The 23761-nt window shown below is 33.9% G+C and overlaps 1 protein-coding gene across 1 annotated transcript; it reads right to left on the bottom strand.

Moving 5' to 3' along the window:
- Positions 1-1847: 1847 nt before the first annotated feature.
- LOC107774389 (beta-glucosidase 12) lies at positions 1848-18242 on the bottom strand. Its single transcript, XM_075253527.1, is given in 13 exon segments — positions 1848-2214; positions 2324-2426; positions 2553-2655; positions 5951-5982; positions 6149-6369; positions 6745-6860; positions 11417-11672; positions 12211-12375; positions 14149-14167; positions 15621-15696; positions 15834-15892; positions 17876-17945; positions 18038-18242. Coding segments are annotated over 13 exon segments (1563 nt in total). The 5' UTR covers positions 18212-18242; the 3' UTR covers positions 1848-2045.
- Between the last annotated feature and the right edge of the window lie 5519 nt (positions 18243-23761).

The following is a 23761-nucleotide window of genomic DNA, read 5'->3' as shown; positions in this document are numbered from 1 at the left end:
GATTGTCTCCCTTGTGTTTGTTTTGGCCATTGTTGTTTTCCTCACTGCTCTTTACCTCCTTCCATGTACTCTTTGCTCTTATTTCTCCAGTATCATGAAGTTGATTAGTAGTCATAGTGGGTTCCCCCTCTGCTACTCGATCTTTACTTAGAACATTCTCTTGGTGATTACCTTAAGTCATCGAGGCTGTTATTTGTAGTGGAATTGATAGGCTTTTGACATGATAGTGCTTCTTAGTGATCTTATCTCTGATAGCAGGTTTGAATTTGACACTGCTCTTCTTTTTTGGCATTTTCATTGCTTTCTTATTCTTTTTCTTCTTCCTTTTTGTTTCAGCATCAATCTTTTGTTGTAGTATAGGGCTGTCTGTTTTCTGTTTTACCTCTTCCTCCTCAATATTTTGAGTTTTTCTCTTCAGAGTCTGTTCACCCTCTACTGGTTTTTGATTCTTTGTAGTATCAGTCTCATTTTTCTCTAGCTTGTTGTTGCGGTCTTCTTCTTTACCAGCTACTTTGTTCTTGGTTTGATGCTCCTTGCTTTTGTCTTGCACCTCCTCGACATTAGTTGCAATCTTCTTATCTAAAGCCATGCATTCAATCACATTGTGTTCCAGTTTTCTACAATGTTTACAATACTTAGGTATGGCCTCATATTCTAATTTCTGAGTGTAACCATCTAGTGGTGAATCCTCATATTCCTGGCCTATGAATACACTTTCCGGCAGAGGCTTAAGGAGATTAACCTCCACCCTAATCTTGGCCATACTTGGTCTAGTTCTTCCACAGGTAGCCGCATCTAGAACCAAAAGGGTTCCAACAGAACTGAGAATTTGTTTAACATAGTGCCATGTGTGCATATGGAAAGGCAGTCCCGGCAGTAATACCCACGCTGGGGCAACATAGAGATCTTCCTCAGGTTTAAAATCAGGGGACCATTTTTGTAGCCACATTTGCCGACCATCAATTTCAATCACTCTTTTAAACATTATCGTTTGCCAATCTTCCTCGTTGAACAGATCGATGAAGACATTGTAATTGTCATAAACACTAATTCTGGCGGATTCTTTCAGAGTTATCAGCTCCTTAAACCTTGACCTAATTCTATCAATTTGGGGGCGAGGTTTAAGAAATCGACCAATAATTGTGTACTTACGTTCTTCTGCCATTATGCCATAGAAGTCTTTAGCCTTGAATATCACTGTTTGCATTCCATTGTGAGTTGTATGCCTTGCAATAACTTGCTCCCTTTCATGGCGAATTGGGTTCGAATTGGAAGAAGACGGAGTTGTGACCTATGTTGCATAAGAGATTTTCTTTTGAATTCCTTCAGTGGGTAGTTTCGCTCCCTCAAGGGGATATTTTGCTTCTCCTTACTCGCCGGAAGTAGGCCTCCCGGCGGCTTCATCTGGTGGAGCGTGGAGATACGAGCTGGATAATATAGTCGTTGAGTTAGCCGTTGGAGAGAGTATTATTTTTAGAGAGAGAATTTTCTGGTGTTACTAAATTTCATGTAATATGTTTGAACAGAATGCATTTAAAACATTAAATAAAAGATTCCACAAGGAAATGAAATCTTCCACAATTTTGCGACGGATATTTTTCGTTGCTAAAAGTAGCATATGAAATAAAAAATTGTGACAGATTAGCAACTGAATTTTCGTCCTGAATTAATTATAACACAAAATTAATTTTGAATTTGGACTGAATTAATTAATTAAATAACGATGGATTGTTCTGCCGCTAAATATGGCAGTGAATACAATCGTCGCTAATAATTGCAAACTTTGCATGGATTTGATTTTCCCTTCGCAAAAGGGTTAGCTACGAATGGACAGACACAAATTCATCGTTAATTTGTCGCTAAATAAGATTAGCAACATAAATTTGTAGTACTAATTTAAGGCAACTTATGTATTTTTCCTAGATATAATAAAACTTGTTGCAGAATCATAAAGAAGGTATTAAAACGGGCAATCATAGATAATACGCTTGAAACACTTCCATTACGGAACTTTTATTTGATACATTCAGCACAGAATCACGATTCTACTTGAGAAGGAATCTCTTCATCCAAAGAGCAGATTTTTTGGGGTATCTTTTGAGATTATTCTTGTAGTCTATAAAGTTGATGCCAAACTTCTGGGTGTATCCTGAACCCCATTCAAAGTTGTCGAAAAATGACCATGCAAAGAAACCATGAACGTTCACCCCCTCTCTGCAAAAAAAGGGAAAACTAAATAAAAAAGAGCATTGTTTTTTATTTAAAGTTAAAAGATACATAACGGTTAATAATCAAAATATTAAAATAAATAAATTATACTTACTTAAAAGCTTCGTAAAGAGCCTTGATGTGGCGTTTATAAAAGTCAACTCTCTGGATATCATTCACACCCTCTTCAACTTTGGTAATATTAGACTCACCCATTCCTATTGACGATCCAAAAAAAGAAAAACAATATTAAAACCGATATACGCAGAGATTCTTAACTTAGTCAATATATGTAACTAAAGAAATGATTAACGTATAACATGTTCAATTGATCACTGGCTTACCGCACTCTGTGATGTAAATTTTGGGATTCTTGTAATGTTTCTTTATGTAAAGAAGAAGCTTATAGAGTCCCCTTGGTGCAACAAAGAAAATACTCACACCCGTCTGCAGAATGTTAAATTTTCAAACTTGTGAGGATAACACAATAATAGGAAACAAAAAACCATAAGAGTTCATATACTAATTTACCTACTAAAGCACATTAGAGGTGATGGAATAAAACAAACCCCTATCGCCAAATTATACTTAGTATAACAATAAACTCACAAAATTAATTTTTGTCATGCTTAACTAATTTGAACTTTAACTACCTATTATTTCAGTGAAATCATAAAATGTTTTATAACATTAAAGTAATTAAACTTTAAACATTAAGACAGCAAAACCACTAAATCTTACCCATTAAAACAATAAAGTTACTAAATGTTACACATTATAATTCAATCTACTCAATTTGATAATTAATACTATGTTTTATCATTATCTTGGATAAACTAATGACTTTACTATTAGTGTGTAAAGTTTAATTACTTTATAATGATAAAATTAGTTTTGTGACTTTAATAGTGCAACGAGTAAGTTTAGTAATTTTACTATTATAGCGTGTAAAATTCAATTACTTTGCCGTAACAAAATTGGTTATAAAATTACTATTATAATGGATGGAGTTCGGCGACAATATGATGTTATGATGAGGAAGAGGCAAACACGAAAATAAAGAAGATAATGAACACCAAATTTTAACGTGGAAAACCCTTCAAATCGAAGGTAAAAATCACGGGATCACAAAGATCCAAAAAGCTCCACTATAACAATAAAGAGGGTTACAAAAGTTGTCTAAATTGGATACACAACAAGTGCCAAATACGGAGCAACAACTGTAACAAGAGCAACAACTAATCAATTGAAGAAAGAGGAAAATCCACAAAAACGAAGTTGTTGTTCGAGGATCGAAATCAGATTCTATGAGCTCCAAATCCGATCTCCATTGTTCAAATCCAAGACCAAGATGTTACGAACACTCGGTAATTTCATCCCGATCCAACGGTTAACGAATCGAAAACGTGATTTGAATGTTGGCTGGTCGGAATAAAATCTGCAGCAAAACAAATATTTTTCCTCTCTTCTCTCTTGACGAAAATTCTCTCAAAAACTACTCTTATGTGCTTAAGTCTTTCAAAGACTTGTATCAATGAGCCTAGAATAATTCTCCAAGGTTGTCCTATTTATAGATCATGAGTGGTGCTTTCTCTTAAAGCCAAAACTCACTCAAAATAGGAAGAAACCGAATCCAATTCCAAATAGGAATGGAAACCAAAAGAGAATAGGATTAGGCCATTGGGCCTTTGGCTGGACAACATGGGCATGAGCCCAACAAACTCCCCCTCCAGCCAAGGGGCCAAATGTGTCTTTAAGTAGAGAAAATATTGACAAGCTTCATGCCTGCCAATTTTCTACAAATTCATGTTTATCTGCAACTACCGCCTTTGTCAGCATATCCAAAGGATTTTCATCAGTGTGTATCTTCTCAACCTCAAATAATTTCTCTTCCACGGCCATTCTTATCTAATGATACTTTTTATTTATATGTTTGGTCTTAGAATGAAAAGTGGAGTGCTTGGTGAGACAGATAGCACTCTAATTATCACAAAATAAGATGTACCTTGGCTGCTCAAAGTCAAGATCATTAATAAACTCCTTCATCCATAATAGTTCTTTGGCACCTTCTGTGACAACAATATATTCTGCTTTTGTGGTGGATAAAGCTATGCACTTCTGTAGTCTAGATTGCCAAGAAACAGCTCCCTCTGCAAAAGTGATCAAATAACCGGAAGTGGATCTTGAATTATCAAGATTGCCTCCTAAATCAGAGTCTCTGTAACAAATAAGTTCAGGATTGCCATTGCCAAAACACAGCTTCAAATCTGCAGTACCTTTCAAATACCTTAATATCCATTTTACTGCATCCCAATGTTCTTTTCCAGGATTAGAAAGGAATCTACTAACAGTACCAATGACATGTGCAATATCTGGTCTAGTACAAACCATAGCATACATCAAGCTACCAACGGCAGAAGAGTAAGGAATACGAGACATCTCCTTTTTCTCTTCATCAGTAGATGAACTCTGACTAATACTCAATTTGAAGTGTTTAGCAAGAGGAGTACTAACAACTTTTGCATTTGTCATATTGAACCTCTTGAGTACCTTCTCAATGTTTGTGTCTCTTTTGGTATATTTCTCCTTTGTTGTATGATTTATCGTCGCTCAAGGTTTGCTTTGCTAGCTTCTGTATGACACCTAATTATTTCGGTCCTAACAAGTGGTACCAGAGCGAGGTTCAAGACAGATTCATCTTGGCGGGTTTAGTTCTAGTCACAACATATTTGACTATAATCATGATTTTGTTCTGAGAAATTTGACCGGTGTGCTATGCACGTTGAGACAAACTTTGTGGTGGAGATTTGGAGATGCGACTTGTTGAAAGCTATGTGAAGAAAGTGGATCAAGTTTATTTTGTTAGAAAATTTCGGCCAAGGGGGAAAATTGTTAGGTGTTTGCCATAATTTTCTTACCATATTTGGTTTTCCTATTTGTTGAATGAAAGGGCAATATAATTACCTTAATTGAGTTTTCCTTTTTGTAGAAGGAAATTATAATTCTCCTATACTTGGCTAGTCTTTTTTCTTGTAGGAAAATGTTTGGAGTTCTATAAATTGAAGATCCGTCATTCTCATTCAGTAGCATCCACAATGTAGCTATAGGGGTTTAGAGTAGTGTTTAGGGGAAGAACTTTACGGGACACGTGTTAGTGTGTCACTTGTATTTGCCTCTTTGTGAGGTTGTTCTCTCGATATTTTGTACTCTCTTTTTATATAGTGGATTGCTCATCTCCGCGGTGGACGTAGGTCAGTTGACCGAACCACGTTAAATATTTGTGTCTCTTTTGGTACATTTCTCCTTTGTTGTATAATTTATCGTCGCTCAAGATTTGTTTTGCTAGCTTCCGTATGACACCTGATTATTTTGGTCCTAACATGTGAGACTAATCCACTTATCTGAACATTGAATTTGATTAGTAAAAATTCATTTTAGCAATATTGTTTGTCTTCTTAGTCTTCACTTTTACTCAACTTCGTCACAGTTCAAGAATTCTCATTTACTAGCACAATTATTCTCGAATGAGGATTTGCTCAAAAGTAAATCTCCTCGGTGCCCATATAACATACAATAAATTACTCGTCACATGATTTTTCAATAGGATTATTTATTGCATGTATAATTTATTACAGTCACAAATTATCATATATAGAATTGAGATGGCATCTTCATTATAAACATCGTAAAAAAAAATTGCGTGGGGAAGGGGGGGGGGGGGAGGTTGGATTAAGAAACATACCGGATCACCAACAAGCTGTCCATTTCGTGAAGCTAAAAACAAAGAAAAATAAAAAATAAAGAACAGGGTTAAAATGGATAAATTGATAAAATTACAGGATTATCGCCATACAATTGTCAAAAAGAATACAACAAATAACATAAAATGAAGTAATCAACATGGAATTTTACAATTTAATGTGTTAGCTTAAAAACTTACTCGTCTGATTAACTTGATTATCAGTTGTGAAGCTGACATTGGCAGTATTAAGTGGACTAGATAGATGGGCTGCAAAATTTGAGGTGTAATAGTTCATTCCAAGGAAATCAAAGGACCCTTTTACCAATTCAGATTCTTTAGGGGTAAATTTTGGTAAGCGCTTTCCGACAAGTCCCTTCATGATTATGGGATAATCTCCATAAGTCAAAGGGTGTAATAACCTGCAAATAAAGGTTTAAGCATCTGAAAAAAAATTAAGTAATATTGACATTTAATACTCTCTTAGTTCCCTTTTACTAGTTTCATATACTAAAAAATAAAATTAAATCAAATTACTTGTTCATTTTATCAAATACAAATAAAAAATTATTATTTTCTCTTTTTGATATTAATTATCTTTAGCATTAAAACCCCCACACATCTCAAATTTATTGGAGTTACAACTTTAATAATTATTACCAAAGATAATTTAGTAAAATAAATTTTTAATAAATAATTTCTTAAGGGACATGTCTAGTCAATAGATCTAAATTCTAATAAAAGGAAACAGAGGGAGTACTCTATACCATCTGAACAATCTTTATATTTGGACTTACCATCCAAGCATAAAATCAAGTGCTCGTCTAGATGCTCTAATGTCCTCCGGTTTGTTGGAGAAAGGCTCGAACCAGTGAGACACTAGAATAATTCCGATTTCCCCTTTTTGAGTTGGCTGTGCAATTATCATCATCATTAGAAATATATACAGTTAAACCTTTTTATAACAGTCTTGTTTGTTTTGATTTTTTTTTAATTGTTATAGCAAAGTGTTGTTATAGAGAACATATATTATAACATAATATATAATGAATTGCTATTATATAGCGATGCTATTATAGAGAGGTCTGACTGCGGTAGATATTTTATGTTTATTGAGGGGCAAAAAGAAAGACCAGGTGTGAGCACGTGATTTTTGCCCTATATGAATTGCTCCTATCAAATCAAAGAAAATAGATTTTTTCTAATTATTTACCATTTTATAGGATTTTATAGGTTTTTTATTAATTGTTTGCATTTTTGTGCACGTTTAATTTTTATTTTTATCATGAAAAAATTTCAAAAAAGAAAATATACATGGCATTTGCATTTAAGATTTTATATCTTTTAGATTAATTAGTAAATTAGTTGTTTTATAGAAATTCGAAAATCATAAAAAATAGCTCATTTTTACATTTTCGTCTTTTGATTTTTAGCTTATTGATTTTTCTCTTTTAATTCAGATTTAAGTATTGTTTATAATTTTTATAATTAGTTTAATTTCATATTTAGATAATCTAGGATCTCAATTTTAGGATTTTTAATTAAAGAAGAAGAAAAAGAAAAAAAAAACAAAGGGAAAGAAAAGGAATAATAAAGAAAAGGGCTGATGCCATTTTGAGCTGTTTTAATTCCCTTATGCCCAAACGAAGGTCTTCTTGAAACCCGTCCAGAATTGGTCATGGCCCGTCCCCATACCCGGTCCGTTTCATTGTAGCCAAAACGACGTAGTATCAATGCCTAACTACGTCGTTTAGGTATTCCTTCAGCATTAAACGACCAAGTTGGTCCAGTCTCTTATTTAATTGAGCTCCAAAATCTAATCCCCTTTTCCTCTCAAATCGCCGCCTATCTCCACCGTCTCTCCGCCGCCCGGAAATTGCCCCACGGCGGCGGAGCTCCTCCAAACACCCCCAAATCTTAGCCAGCCAATCCTCATCATCCCCTCTTCCACATCATGCCCTTGATTTTCCCAAAAGATTACTCAATTCTGGCGAATTGTAGATCAAAAAAATAAAAATCCAAACTTTCTTCCTTTTGCTCCAATTTTCCGGTTTAAATCCCTAGTTCGTGTTGATACTTGCACGAAGTCCTCGGTTCTTCATCAAAGGAAGTCTGGTTGATGTCAAGAAGGCTCTATCCTTTGACTTTGGCCAGATTTCGGACGCGTATCCTTGAAACGATTCAACTTCTTCAAGCTTATGCCCCATTCCTTTCTTGGTACATGGTGGGGATTGGTGCATGAATTATTAGCCATGAACGAAAGTTCGGCTAATATTCGTGTTACAATTCTCACCGTTTGGTCAAGCCTTGGATTTGCCGGAGTTCAAGTTCGAATCAAAGTCATCTTTGTTCTTGAGGATTTCGAAGCTTATCGGGGCTTCATCGTTACTTTCTTTCCTTTTCTTTCTCACCTTAAAGCTCAATTGTTAGCCATTAAACTTTTCCTCCTTCTCATTTAGCCTAAGTCAGAATTGATGCTCATTAATTCAGTGTTAATTTACATTTTTCTGTTAAAAGTGCTTTATTAAAAAAAAAAAGATGAATTGAATATTTGGGCCGTCTCAGTTTCGATTTGGGCTGCCTTCTCTTTAAGTTTGTTTCGGACTGGGTTTGGGGTTTGATTAGTTTCAGCTCATTGAATGACGGCCCAAATTTGGAAGTCTGCCCGTTGGACAAGTTTGGGTCTGGGTTTTTGTTCATTTGACCCTATTTGGTCCAAAGTAAATTTCATGGCACTTTGGGGTAATTGGGGGCAATACACTGAGAGAATCTCTCAAGTAACCACCCAAGAAGCTTCCTAGAAAGCTGAAAATAGCCTTGCTTGGATACCAAGTCAGAAAATAAGGGAGCTAACTAGCAAAAGGAAAATGAGAAAGGATAAAAAAAATGAAAAAAAAAAACCTAAGGCCGCCCTAGTAACTTGCCTATAAAGGCATAATTACTTGAGGCTCAATGGAGATTTTTTTAGAGAAAACACTGTTTCATTGAGCTTTAGTTTTGTAATCTGAAATTCTCTTCTTCCTGAATCGATTTCCTGATTATTTGAACTTAAAAATGGTTTGAGACTTAGTCATTGAGGTTGGTCTTGAGGTCAGCTGGTTTAATTGTGTGTTTGAGACTGATTTCTGGGCTGCGGTACTTCATTTCTGGGTTTTGAAAAATGTTTTGTTGGTTTACTTTTGTTACTGGAACCTGCTGCTGATTCCCTGCTGTCATTATTGCTGATTCTCCCTTTTTCTTATTTCGTTTAATTCCAGGTATTCCCTGATTCTATAGGAGATGAGATGCAAGTATGAGAGCTATAATTACATGAAGATCTCATGAATGAATACTGTTTTTTCCTTAATCATCAATATTAGTTCTTTACTTAGAATTTCTGAAGTTTAGTGGTATATTGTAATAGTATTTAGCCTGACCTGTTCATTTTAATATAGCAGTAGTGTGTTATTCCCTAGAAAACCCATGCTGCATTTTGTTTGTGATGAAAACACATGGTCTGATGGTTTGATTGGTGTGTAAGTAATTCAGGACATTTGAGATCTTGTGTATAGGGACTGTGATTTAAGTCATTCACTGTTTGTTATGCATATATTCAAGCATGTAGTTAGACTCTTTTGATCTCTAGCTTATCATTTAGTTTTATTTGAGAATCAGAATGCATTCGATTAAAAAGGGTGACTGTTTGCTTTTGGGGAGTAAAATTTTATGAATACTGGTCTAATTGGCATCAATCTCTGGGTACTCGAGGTAATTGGATATATGCATTGGTTTGAGAATGAATTTTGGACTTGTTTAGATATACAAAAGTTTTCTGTAATGGGATAAAGTCAAAAATGCATGACTCATAGTGATACAGGTTTAAAATTAGATTAAACATGTTGTCCATGATGAGAATTCCATTGTCATTACTTGCTGCTAAGTAAAACGAGCCTAGAGGTTGTTTGCACACATATTGGTCCCATTGATTTTTTTTTGTTGTTGAATATCGCTGGTTCTTGGCTGTAGGGACTCGACACTGAGTTTTTTCACTCAGACCTGTTGAGGTTTCGGAATTGGGCTCATTTCTGGGCCCAAGCTTGACAGCTTCCTTCGAATATGATTTGGGTCGTAATTGCGGCCCAGTCATGCCCAGTTCTTTTGCTAGCTTTCCTGGTTTTAGACTTCACATGGGAAGCCCATTTGTGGCCTTTGACTGTTAACTAAACGACAATATGGAACTTTTAACTTCATTGAGTGTTAAATAATTAAGCCCTTAAAATAATTAAGGTGAGTTATATTAGTAACATCAATAGTTATGGCCCTTCAAATTTTAGTTTGAATACCCTTAAAAAAAATTAAAATGAAGGTGCGCCGCGCCAAATAAAATCTCCAAATGTGCGGCCCGCATTTAATTATTTTTTTAAAATCCTTAAAATTCGAGGTGTGCCATTAGTTGAATTTTCCATGGCCCTCGCAAACTTGAAAGTGCTTAGTTGCTTTAGGCGCGCTATTTAAATTAATTTCCTTAAACTCGGGTGTGCATTTCATGTGACCCAAATCCAAATCTCAACAACGTTAAATAAAATGTGTCGTGGACCGCAAAAATCATACCATAGGCTAAAACATGTTTTAAAATCAGATAATAGGCCAATTATGATAGTTTAAGCGACCGTGCTAGAACCACGGAATCCGGGGGTGCCTAACACCTTCCTTCGAGTTAACAGAATTCCTTACTCAGAATTTCTGGTTCGCAGACTTCAAAAGGAAAGTCGAAATCTTCCTCGATTTGGGATTTAAAAATAAACCGATGACTTGGGACACCAGAAAACAAACCATCCCAAGTGGCGATTCTGAACAAAAATGAATAATTAATCCCAATTCGAATAATATCACTTAAATTGAAAAAACTCCCTTATACTACCTTCGGGTGTGTAAAAAGGAGGTGTGACACCAGGTTACCATAACCACCTTATTATACTCCAACACAACTGTTAGTTTTCTCTAGTATACTTTTCATTACAGATTAAACACGTACCATGTAACATACTACGAGACTAAAAGTTTTACTGGTCGTAATATTAAATGCAGTCTCTAAGTTTGTAAATAGTAATATTTAGAAAGAAAGAAAAGAGACTAATTTATGTAGGTCCGATTTCACTCAAATAGGATTCCGAAAGTAAAAAATAGACAGTAATTCTCATTTAGATTTAAGTGTTATATATATATATATATATACACAAGTTAATCTATTATAGCTGGCCAGTTATTATTTTTTATCAAATTATCAATTAATATTTATCATAAAAGTTTACTTATACTAATTATCTTATAAGTAAATTAATTGTGTAATTCTTTATTTCGTCAACGCATGAAACAAAAACTATTCTCACTATAAGGGTGATGTTGTTCGGGAATATTACCACCTAATTATTGCCTAATCAGCTGGTTTTCCAAAAATTTAGTTTGTGAAATATAATGTAACATCATTACCTTGTATTTTTGCCTATAGAGTTTAGCAGCAGCTGCATGAGCAAGAAGGATATTGTGGCTAACTGTATAAGGCTCGGTGGCAGAATTTCCAGCGGAACAGTTATTGTTCCTCCAAACAGAACACCGGCCGGGTGCCAACGTGCCACTGTCGTAACCGGTCACTGAAAAAATCCATGGCTCGTTCATGGTTGACCACAGCTTCACCCTATGTCCAAAAAATTTAAAGCAAATCTCCACGAAATCTAGGAAATCTTCCCTGTCAATACAAGTCATTATATTCATCACTAATTATTTCTTAAATTTAATTTGGTGTTAGTTTGGACTTAGAACTTACGATATATACATACTAAATTTGGACACGAGCTATATCATTTATGGAGGTCATTAATCCATAAGTTGGGGGATTCATCAGTTAAACATACAGTACATAGAGGTCAATAAAGTAGCGCGCGCACACACACTAGATAATTTATTTTGTTCTACAACTTGGAGTTTTTCATAACATTCTTTATTTTTAAATTTTAGGAAACCCTCTCCCTTTATGTAATTCAAGTGTTTGACCAAGACTTTGAAGAGTAACTTAAACTAGAATGTCGCCTACGCAGTAATAATATTATGGCTTTGTAATATTTACGATCTTAATAATTTATGCTCTATTTTCCTTGGAAGAAAAATAATTATTTATACAAGGCAATGCTTTATCTATATAAAACAATGTTTTGTAAACCGTAAATCAAATCATTTTATTAGTATAAGACGATTAAGAAAAAAATAATTAATTTACAGCGACTTACACAATCTTAGGGCTGAGAAAACCAAGGTAGTCATCTTCTAGTGCTTGAGGCACATCCCAATGGAAAAGTGTTGCCAAAGGTTTGATACCTAAATAGTAATTAAATCAAATTATTAGCTCAATCTTAGCATTTTTTTGTTTGTATGTATAACCTATACCTAATTTGCTAACCAAACAGAGTATTAAGGTGATATTAAATTTTTATACCACCCTTATACCTTCTGATACCTCGTACCAAACGACCCGTAGTGATTACATTAAAATAACTTGATAGTAATGTGTAAATGTTAGTTGGAGCAGTGACATAAACATAAGAATTAAGATAATTATAATTATAATTATAAATGATATCCGCTTAAAAGTAAGAGAAATTATTTTTTCCTTTTGGTAAAAAAATTTGTTTGACAAAAATATTTTGATAATCAAACATCAAAAATGAAGTACTTCCTTGTTTTTCAAGCCTGGAATAATGATAATAGAGGAAAAAGAGGTCAGAAGTCTAAACCTTAAGTTAATCTCCACTAAAAGCATCGCTCACCGACGCTTTAGGTCATTCTCTTTCAATGTGGCTGAGAATTTTTTTAATGATTTGTTTTAACTTGACAGTAATTATGGGTAGAATAATCTCATAGACACTTTTACAAAGACGGATTTAGAATTTGAAGGTTGCGGATGTCACTATATATAGCATATTTACTAGCCACAAAGACTGAATAAGAAAAAGGATCGATTCTGTTAGTGTTTGGTTAATTCAATTATGTCTTTTATCCACAAATAGGGAAATAAGTTCGATTTTAGTTCTATTTTTATGCTTGATTTAATTATATTCTAGAATAAAATTAAGAATAATAATAATTCATCAAAATACGCCTCCAATTAGAAACTTTTCTTTAAAAATCGCTTAATTACTATATATTTTTTGTTCGATTTGATTAATTGATCATTGTTCTTGGGTTAATATTTTCAATTTAATTATCGAGTTATATGACAATTATTTCTAAACTAAAAATTTCAAATTGTCAATCTATGAAAATCAACTCAAACCCCCTATTAATCAAGATATTTGTTTTTCTTTCAAAAGCCAATAAATGATATTGCTCAAATTATACTCCATATATAAACTAATGTTCCATCGTTAAAAATAAAGAAACTACATATTACCTAAAATCATTTTAAAATTATGCATCGAGATAGATTGTTCATGAAATAATGTATAACAGTAGAAAGCAAAATGAAGGCTAACGTAAAGAAATATTAAAAAAAGATAGAGAGATTTTCCGTTGCAAATAACAGGAAGAGAAAAGAAAGAGGAGGAAAAACAAAGAAGCTGGGGAAGTTAAGTAGGTTAAAATAGTACGGTCTAGCCAGCTTTTGGACTGGTTATTCAAAAATAGTCAACGTTTGCCAAGTTATTGAAAAATAACCACTATTTTGCGGCAACAGAGACCGGTACAACATAATATACTGGAGTTCGGTACACCTGTGTATTAACTCCCAGCATATTATGATGGACCAGTATACTTTGCTGGCTCCAGTATTATATACTAGAGACTGTAGCACCGGTGCTCCAAATTCCAGTATATTATGGTGGACCGATATATTATACTGAAACTCCAGTGTATTATGATGGAATATTTTTTCGGATTTTGAACAATATTTTCGTTTAGATTTATCTTTACACGAAAAGTGGCTAAATTTTAATTATTTTTGAAACTGTGATTATTTTTGAATGACCACTTATAAATTTGGCTATTTTTGAATTTCTCCCGTTAAGAAGAAATGAGGGCCCAAGGCCCACCGGAGAATAAAGGAGATAAGGAATTAAGGACTACTACTAATAAGTAGTAAAAATTGCACGGGAAGCCCTATTTGGTCGCCCCCATTTAACCTATACCCATTTTTAAAAAAAGTTTTAACTTGTACACATTTTTTAACCAACTTCAGCCCACTTTCTCCTCCTCATTCTCCTCCTCAAAGTTATATCCGCCCTCAATCCGATGGGTCACTCCTTTCTGGAGTCGCTGATTGTGAAAATGTTCCATTAATTGACATAGGTTGTGGAGATATTCTTGACGAAGTTTATTCTTCAACTATCTCTTTTAAATAAATATTTCTTACTATTACTCAGAATTTCTTTTAATTGTAAGTACTAAAAATTCAAATGCGACAAGTAATTTGGCAAGAATACTAGCTATTTGATTTCACAAGGACTTAGATTGCTATACGATGTGAATTCGCATTTTGAAAATCGTCGTGGATTGCCATACGATGTGATTCCCGCTTTGAAGATTATTGTGGATTCATAGTAATAAATAGCAAAAACTTCAGCTCTAAAGTTGAAGTTCGCCAGTTACAAAACAAAAGCTTCAGCTCTAGAGCTGAAGTTCGCCAGTTACAAAAACAAAAACTGCTGAAGTTCGCCAGTTACAAAACAAAAATTTTAGCTAGAGCTGAAGTTTTTCCAGTAACTAAAACAAAAACTTCAGCAATTACAAACCAAAACTTCAGCAAATAGAGAACAAAACTTCAGCTATTATGCTTAAGCTCAACAATTATAAACAAAAACTTCAGTACACTTGGTTCAGCACACTTGTCTGTCTACCAGAATACTGAAGTTTTGCGTGATTGTCTTTGCTACTTCAACCCTGTATGCTGAAGTTACGCGAAAAAATGGGTACGCTTGTAATTTTTTTGCAAAGCGGGCACAAACTAAAACGTGACCCAAAAAACGGGTACAAATACAAATGCCAAGTAGGGAAAAAAAAGAATGACTGAAACACTGCTGCAGGAAACATGAGCCTTAAGAGGCAACGCTGAAACATGGGACCCACGCGCCAATTGTGTAATATGAGTACCAATTTATATATATTATCTCTATTTCATTGATATCAACATACTTGCTAAGTATTTTTGCCAAGTGTGCGGGTGGCGTGTACCCCTAACCTATAAGGTAAATCCGCCACTAGTTTTACTTGCATCGATTTGATATCCGGATCCCTATTAGAGTAACTTAACTTTATCCACTATATATAACAGTACCGTTACTAAATTATTTTATCATAGGAAGGTTACTAAAATTTAGTGATTTTACTATTATGTTAAGTAAAGTTCAATTGTTTTAATAGGATAAAGCATAATTTAGTTACTTTAACATTATAATGGATGGAGCTTATGAGAAGTTAACTTAAATTTTAGCAAGTTCTTTTTTGCTAATGAAAGATTTTAGACACAACAAAAGTGCATTTTTTTTTTGTGACTCGAATCCACGACCTTGAGGTTGTAGGTAGAGGGTGTTAACCATCTGACCAACACCTCTTGTCACATCAAAGGTGAATAAAATGCGTTAATTAGTGACATAAGTAAATCAAATAAAAAGTCGGGACAATAGGTTATATTATCAAATCTCCTTACGTGGTAGAATTCTTGTCCAAGAGATAGAAAACCTAAAGGCATCCAGTCCTTCAAATTTTGCTAGTTTAAGGTCATCCTGCAAGGGAGAAGCATTAATTTTGATAACAGTTTTAGAGTTATTCTTTTTCCTATTTTATAGTTTTGAGAAAATGGACGAATATATCTCTTCATTTCTCCTCATCCGCTCGATAGTAAGCATTGGAAATTTCATACCTTGTACCGATGATAAAAGTCAAGAGCTACATCTCCATTGCTGTGATCCAATATTTTTTCTGCATAGATATCATAATATCTCAAGTTTAAATTTAAATATTTATGCATGGTCCATAAAGAGTAAATATTTCATAGATTAGTGGGCGTTTGGAAAAAGCTTGGTACCGTAAATATGCATTGAAGTTTTGTGAGTGATTTGAGTGAAAATTTTGAAAAACAGTTTTTTGGAGTTTTTCAAATTTTCAAAAATTTCCAAAATGCATATTCAGGTGAGAATTGAAAATTTTATGAACAAACACTGATTTCGAAAAGAAGTGAATTTTTTTTAAAAAAGAAAAAAATTTTTTATGTCCAAACATACTCTTAGAGCGAATGAGTTAGAAAAATAAACCATTGTTGAATATTTTTGAATGGACAAAAAGAGGACTTCTTCCCAATAATTGTTGGCATTTGAGTGATTTCTTTTTCTTTATAAATTAAGCATTGGAGTGCACACTGCACAGTCACACATTTTCAATGTATTAAAGATGGTGGAGACGCTAGCAAGATACGAAGAAGATTGAGTAATTGAAATACAGATCTCAATTGTGTCCTTTTAATTTCAATTAAAAACATTTAGGTCCGAGTGGGCTAGACTGAGACATACTACTGTGGACAGTTGAGCATGACACTCTGCTTTGCTAGTTTTGCCAGTGATCAGTCTATGTATGGGGCCTCCCATGCTGTGTCTTTGTGCAAGACAAGTATGCCCCAATAGCTGCCTTATTTACTGTATAAATGGAACAAATCTGACATAAATTTATTTTCATGGTCTGTTCTTACAGATATTTGTTGGGTCATGGGTGGGACCGATATAGGACTTCGGTTGATTGCAAAAAAGGACGTCCATTTACATATATGCCTAGACAATCAGCTACGGTTAAGATATTCTTTTTTCTTCCTTTTTGGTCTTTCCGAAAACACATGGAGATCATTCAACAAATATGAGTAATCCATGGGCATGGTGGAGGAAGTACTATGGCTGTTCAAACCGGATAAGAAAACTACCCCAAATCGAAAAGTCAAATCAAATCAATTTAAAATTTAATTAGGTTTGGTTTGATTGGTTTGGTATTCAATAATAAAAATTCGAATCAAACCAACAAATAAATATATAATTTTATAGATACATTGAAGAATTTATATAGAATTTTCTTCAAAAGATACCTAGAAATATTTGTAATCTTCTCATGGAATGTATCTATTTTTTTATACTTTAAATAATAGGTTGTATCATAACTTTCTTATCAAATGTTATTGAAACGCGTCAATCTTTTGGTTGTTCCATATTCATATGTCAAGATCTATTAAACTCTTATCTATTTTTCGAATTTGAAATGGTTTATTGATAATTTTAAAATTTATAACATATCATCTTTTAAGTTTTATATTAATTTTTATATTTAATTATTAAATTCGATTAACTTGAAAGTGTATATCAACAAAAAATTATTGTTCGAAGACCAAGAAAATAACTATATCACATATTACTAAAAAAAATTCTATAAGAATATTTAATAGATCATATGTTTTTCAGTTTTTTAAAATTTTTACGAAATATATAGTCACCTATCAACACTTTATTTATAGATTTAACAAAGTAAAATTTAAAATAATATTCATATAACAAAAAAAGAACTCGAAAACAAGTCGATATAGCTGGTTTGGTTTGGTTTTGATTTGCACTATGCAAAATTGTGAGTAAATTGGTTCCTTATCCAATTTGATTTGTTTGTTCAGTCACGGAAGAAATTGTTTTCGACAAAAGCTGAACTTGATAATTGCATGGAGTCTCCTTTTCCAGGAATTTTTTTTCTAAGCACAACAAAAGTTTCCAAGCATATTAATTCACTTTAGCCCAGTTTAGTTAGTTGGATTCTTGCTAACTACATGAACTAGCTGCTCGTGGGATAAAAGAAGAAGAACAAGACATAATTATATTGTAAATGGCATCGGGAAAAAAAAACAAAAAGGAAAGGAGAGACTAAAGGAAAGAAAGAGACCAGGATGAGTGTGGGTAAAGGTATCACATATACTGGGGCCTTTACCATCTTCATTCCAAGCTCCTTCATACTGTCATGAGCAACATTTTCCAACAGTTGGTTTCTACATAATGTACTCAAATATTACTAGAATAAACCAAAAATCCAAGTCCAAAATCCTACCTGATAGGTGGAAGAGGAAGCCCCAAATATGAATTCAGATGGGAAAATGGTGCGGTTGAATGGAAGTGTAATTTCATGGCTTGGCACATTTGCAGCTAATGAGACTTCTATTAAAACCAAGACGTTGGTTAATAATAGAAAGAGGCCTAGCAACAAAGACCCTTGAAAGGCCATTGCTTAACCCTACGTTTTCAACATATCTTAAGACCCCCCTTTAAATAGACTTTTTTCAATATACTCAGCTCTAGCAACACGTGGCATCACCATTATTACTTGAGAATCATCCAAACAAATTTATTGTTTCAATTATTTTTTGTTGGTTAAGAACAAAGTCTCAGTTGAAAGAAAAAAATAAAATAACATATAAAGTGTGAAAAGATACTCTTAAATGGTGTGAGCTTTTGAAAAAAATAATGCCATGCTTAACGAACTAACATTGATTAGAGCTGATTGTTACAAGACAATGTGACTCTGCCACTTATTGGTGGTACATTGATTAGAGCTGATTGTTAGTCATTAAAGTGGCCAAACTAGTTTGTTTATGAAAATATACATGCATAAAATTAAAGTTTATTCATGAAATTAATGAAATGTCTATAATTAAAAATTAGTGGATAAATTAATTTTTACTATTGCTATATTTAAGGATTTACCAAAAGGTGAATCAATTATTCTATGAATAATGAATATGATGAAGTAAATTAATATTCTTAGTCAAATATATATTGTGTCCAAAAATGACAAATATATTTGGTTAAAATATTTAATTACCTATTAAAGACTAAATGACGTTTAAATTATGATAGTGTGTCGTAGTATTTACTCAAAGGAAAATTGTGATATGCTTTAAATGTTTTGTTGAATCCATATTGATTTGTGAGCATCTATTATCTATTTGCAGCTATTCCTTTTTCATTCGCATGCTTCGTTTGTTACTGTGTTCAACGGGTTGAACTTCTCTAAATGGCATGAACAAGTCCAGTTCCACTTAGGTGTGATGGATCTTGACTTGGCTTTGCTAATGATAAGCCCGCTGCCATTACTGATTCGAGCAGTGCGGATGAGAAGTCTTTCCATAAAGCATGGGAACGCTCTAACAGGCTAAGTCTTATGTTTATGCGAATGAATATTGCCAACAACATTAAGAGTACTATTCTACAAACAGAAAGTGCCAGGGAATACGTGAAGTTTGTGGACGAACATTTTCGTTCTGCAGATAAGTCTCTCGCTGGTATACTAATGGCTTAACTCACGACCGTGAAGTTTGATGGGTCGCGTAGTATGCAAAACCATATCATCGAGATAACTAACATTACAACAAGACTCAGACCTTGGGGACGAAAGTGGATGACTCCTTCTTGGTTCAGTTTATTCTGAACTCATTAACTCCTGAGTATGGACCTTTTCAAATTAACTATAACATTATTAAGGGTTAGTGGAATGTTAGTGAATTGTCTAGTATGCTTACTTAGGAGGAGTCAAGACTTAAGAAATAAGGGAATCATTCAATTAACCTCATGGGTCAAGGAGCTGGTAAAGAACTTAAAGTGAAGGCCAACAAGTTCAAGAAGAAGAAAGCACTTGCTAAAGCTCCACGGGATGCTAAGAAAGAACATAAGACAGATACGTGTCATTTCCGTAACAAGGAAGGACACTATCAGAAAGATTGCTTGAAATGTAAAGCTTGGTTCGAAAAGAAAGGGATTCCTTACAATCCAAACTACAAATCCAAATAAGGATTTCTTATTCACGGGAAATCGTATGAAGGCTCCAATTGAAGGCATATGGACTTATCGTTTGATAATGGAGATTGTGCATCACCTTGATCTACTACAGACTCTTTATGTGCCTTCAGTTTCTAGAAATTCGATTTCTTTTTCAAGACTTGATGTCTCTGGATTTGATTTAAAGTTTGGAAATGAATGTTTCAATTTATATAAGAATGTTATTTTTTATGGTTCTGGTTTTCTTAGTGATGGTTTATATAAGTTGAAACTCGATATTGGTTTTTCTGAATCCCCTTTTACTGTTCAACATAATGTTGGAATTAAACGTAGTTCACTAGATGAAAGTTCTGCTTACTTGTGGCATAGACGTTTGGGTCATATATCCAAAGAAAGGATAGAAAGATTAGTAAGGAATGAGATTCTTCCGAATCTAAATTTTACTGATCTTACTATATGTTTGGATTGCATTAAGGGAAATCAAACTAAGTATAGTAAGAAAGGTGCCACAAGAAGCGCCCAACTTCTTGAAATTATACACACCGATATTTGTGGACCCTTTGATGTTCCATCTTTTGGTGGAGAAAAATATTTTATCACTTTTATCGATGATTTTTTACTTTATAGATACATCTATTTACTGAAAGAAAAATCTCAAGCAACAGATGCTCTTAAAGTGTTTGTTAATGAGGTTAAAATGCAATTAGATAAAAAGGTAAAAATCATTAGGTCCGATAGATGTAGTGAATATTATAGAAAATATAATGAATCAGGACAATGTCCAGGTCCATTTGCAAAGTTCCTCAAGGAACATGGCATTTGTATACATTATACTATGCCAGGAACACCTAAACAAAATGGTGTTGCAGAACGGCGTAATCGAACACTTATGGATATGGTTAGGAGCATGATGAGAAATTCCTCATTACCCAAATTATTACGGATGTATGCTCTTAAAACCGTTGTATATTTATAAAATAATGTTCCTAGTAAGGCAGCTCCAAAGACCCGTTTTGAACTGTGGACATGAAGGAAACCTAGTTTAAGACACCTGTATGTTTGGGGCTGCCTAATGGAAGCTAAAGTTTATAATCCACAAGAAAAGAAATTAGATTCTCGAACAGTAAGTGATTACTTTATTAGTTACCTAGAGAAATCTAAAGGGTATGTGTTTAACTGTCCAAACCATAGTTCGAGAATTGTTGAAACCAGTAACACAAGATTCAATGAGAATGGTAAAGTTAGTGGGAGTGTTGAAAAGCAAAGTGTGGAAATTAAAGAGGTGAGGGGCAATATTCTATTACCCGGGAATGCACCTACTTCCACAAAAATACCAAATATTATTCCAATTGTTAAAGAACACTTTGACAACACCAAGCAAAATTTGGATGAAACACTTCATGAAGAAACTAACTCACAAATATCTAACACAAACGAAGCACAAGAAATGCCATTAAGAAAATCTCAAAGAGTTAGGAAATTGGCTATTTCGGATGATTACATGATTTATTTGCAAGAGTCAGATTTTGACATTGGTTTTAACAAGGATTCGTTTTCATTTTCACAAGCCATAGAATGTAATGAATCTGACAAATGGATTGATGCCATCAAGGAAGAGTTAAAATTCATGGAATATAATAAAGTCTGGGATCTTGCTGAATTGCCAGAAAGTTCTAAAAGAATCGGGTGTAGGTGGGTCGTTAAGACCAAACGCGATTGAAATGGCAATATTGAATGATACTGTAATACTCATTAAAAGAAAGAGGGTAATTAAGTAATTTACCAAAAAATTACAAATAAGATTAAATAGGGCAAGCCCTACGCTAGCTAACAGAAACGAAAAAGGAAGAAAGGGCCGAAGCCCCTTTCTCTTGCAACAAAAATCAATTCTGCTGCGTAAAACCAAACAAAAGCAAAAAAAAAAGAAACGGGTCAGAATTAAAGCGAAAAATCAAAAATAAATACAGAAAGTGAGTTGGGGAAAAAGCTTGGTACCGCAAAAGAAGGCACTTCCATCCATTATTTGTTCAAATCTTCAGGTACTTATTCCACAAATTTGAGAATATATTTTAATGGTTAGAGTTAAATAAGGAGATTGGTAAAAGTTAGTGAAACAAGGAAAGATATGTATAAATTTTTGTTAATCTTTGGCAATCTGTTGAGGAATCTTAAGCACGAATTGTGTCTTACAAGTATAACTTGAGCTTCTCTTTCTGGTAGATTTTAATTTCGATTCTCATGATTGAGAGATTCTATAGAGAAATAAAAATTACACTAGTTCATTCACACTTGGGAATTTTCTTCCTAAAGAATCAATAGAACTTTATGAAATTGGATTAATAAAATATATGAATATGTTGGAGTTGATAGATTAGTAATTACTCATAGGTGGGTAAATATAATTTGGCGAATTAAGAGTCAAATATGAAACCTCGAGGGTTGGGTATTCTAAATTAGCTATGAACTAGCCTAAACAAGGAAATTAACATGAGATTGATATTATGTAATTATAGATTGATTGGAGGAATTTGTACGAATTGCTCGAGGTGAAGCATTTGGTATTTCGGTACGAGTACTGTGAGTAGTAATCTTATTGTAATTTGTGTTTTCATAACTTGCATGATTTACACATGATTTTTAACATGAATATGTTACCGATTATTTTAAGTTGCATGTGGGACAAGTTTTTTACTCGATATGATACCAAAATAGTTATTTGAGAAGATTACCGCTGTTTTAAATATTTTCGTTATCACTAGATCTGTTTTACCGTTACCTGAATTTACTGTTATCGAAAAGAAATTATATGATTTGATAAGAACTAAAATGCCCTATATTGTTTTAAAATATTTTCTATGAGTATATACGGATTACAGAGACAAGTATAAATGGGAGACAAGAGGGTTTGCTCTGATGGTAAGCAACCCCCACTTCCAACCGAGAGGTTGTGAGTTCGAGTCTCCCCAAGAGCAAGGTGGGAAGTTCTTGGAGGGAAGGATGCCGGGGGTCTATTTGGAAACAGTCTCTCTACCTTAGGGTAGGGATAAGGTCTGCGTACACACTACCCTCCCCAGACCCCACTAAGTGGGATTATACTGGGTTGTTGTTGTTGTTGTAGAGACAAGTATAAATGGGAGTAGACATTGAAGGATCCCGTAGCTAACGACGGGTTCGTTAGACCTGGTGCACCTTGTAATTACAGATTACCGTTATAGCCCTTGCTGGTGGGAAGGTAGAACTAGCATACCATTACCGATTTCCCTCGAGTAGGGACTATCATTATATTTGACTTCTTGCGAAGAAGTCCACAGTTATACTGATTACATGATCCGTTCATTGAAACCTCCCAAATGTGAATATTGATACTAGACAGTGGTTACCGAGCTTATTAATGAACTGTTAATTCTATTATACTACAGGAAAATCATGACGAGACTAAAAATTATTTATTGTTTCTGAAAGGGCATTTTTATGTTATTTTCTGTTTGATATACCATGTTTTCTGACTTGTCCCCAATAAAAACGGTTGTGGTTAAATATTATGACTCACTGAGCTACCGACGCATTCCCCGCTAATTTTTTTTACAGAAACAACAGTTGACGCATGCGAGGATTTCGTTAATTAGAGCGTACAGGTTGAGAATTCTTGGTGAGCCTCGCACTGTTCGTGTGGGTAAAGATTTTTATCAATTGTTATGGTATTTTCTTTGAATTCTTAGAGTTGCTCCATAGTCATTCTTTTAGTGTCATGAGTATTATTTTGCTATTAGTCTTATGTCGAGTATCGTTCTTTATTATCAAAGTCGGAGTTAAATTAGTATTTCTGGTTATTAGTGGGTTGATTAGTAATAGTGAAGACTATTTTGGTTAATTAATAAGTTGTCGATTGTTTGAATTGCTATTAGGGTGTTTGGTTGCTGATTTGAGACAGGAATTTTTTTTGGGATAGTCCAAAAACAGGGAAAACTCTGTCCGATTTTCTGTAAAATACCGATGAGGA

Source organism: Nicotiana tabacum, chromosome 5, assembly GCF_000715075.1.
Source record: "Nicotiana tabacum cultivar K326 chromosome 5, ASM71507v2, whole genome shotgun sequence".
Taxonomy (NCBI): Eukaryota; Viridiplantae; Streptophyta; class Magnoliopsida; order Solanales; family Solanaceae; genus Nicotiana; species Nicotiana tabacum.
This window is presented reverse-complemented; position numbering and strand designations above follow the sequence as displayed.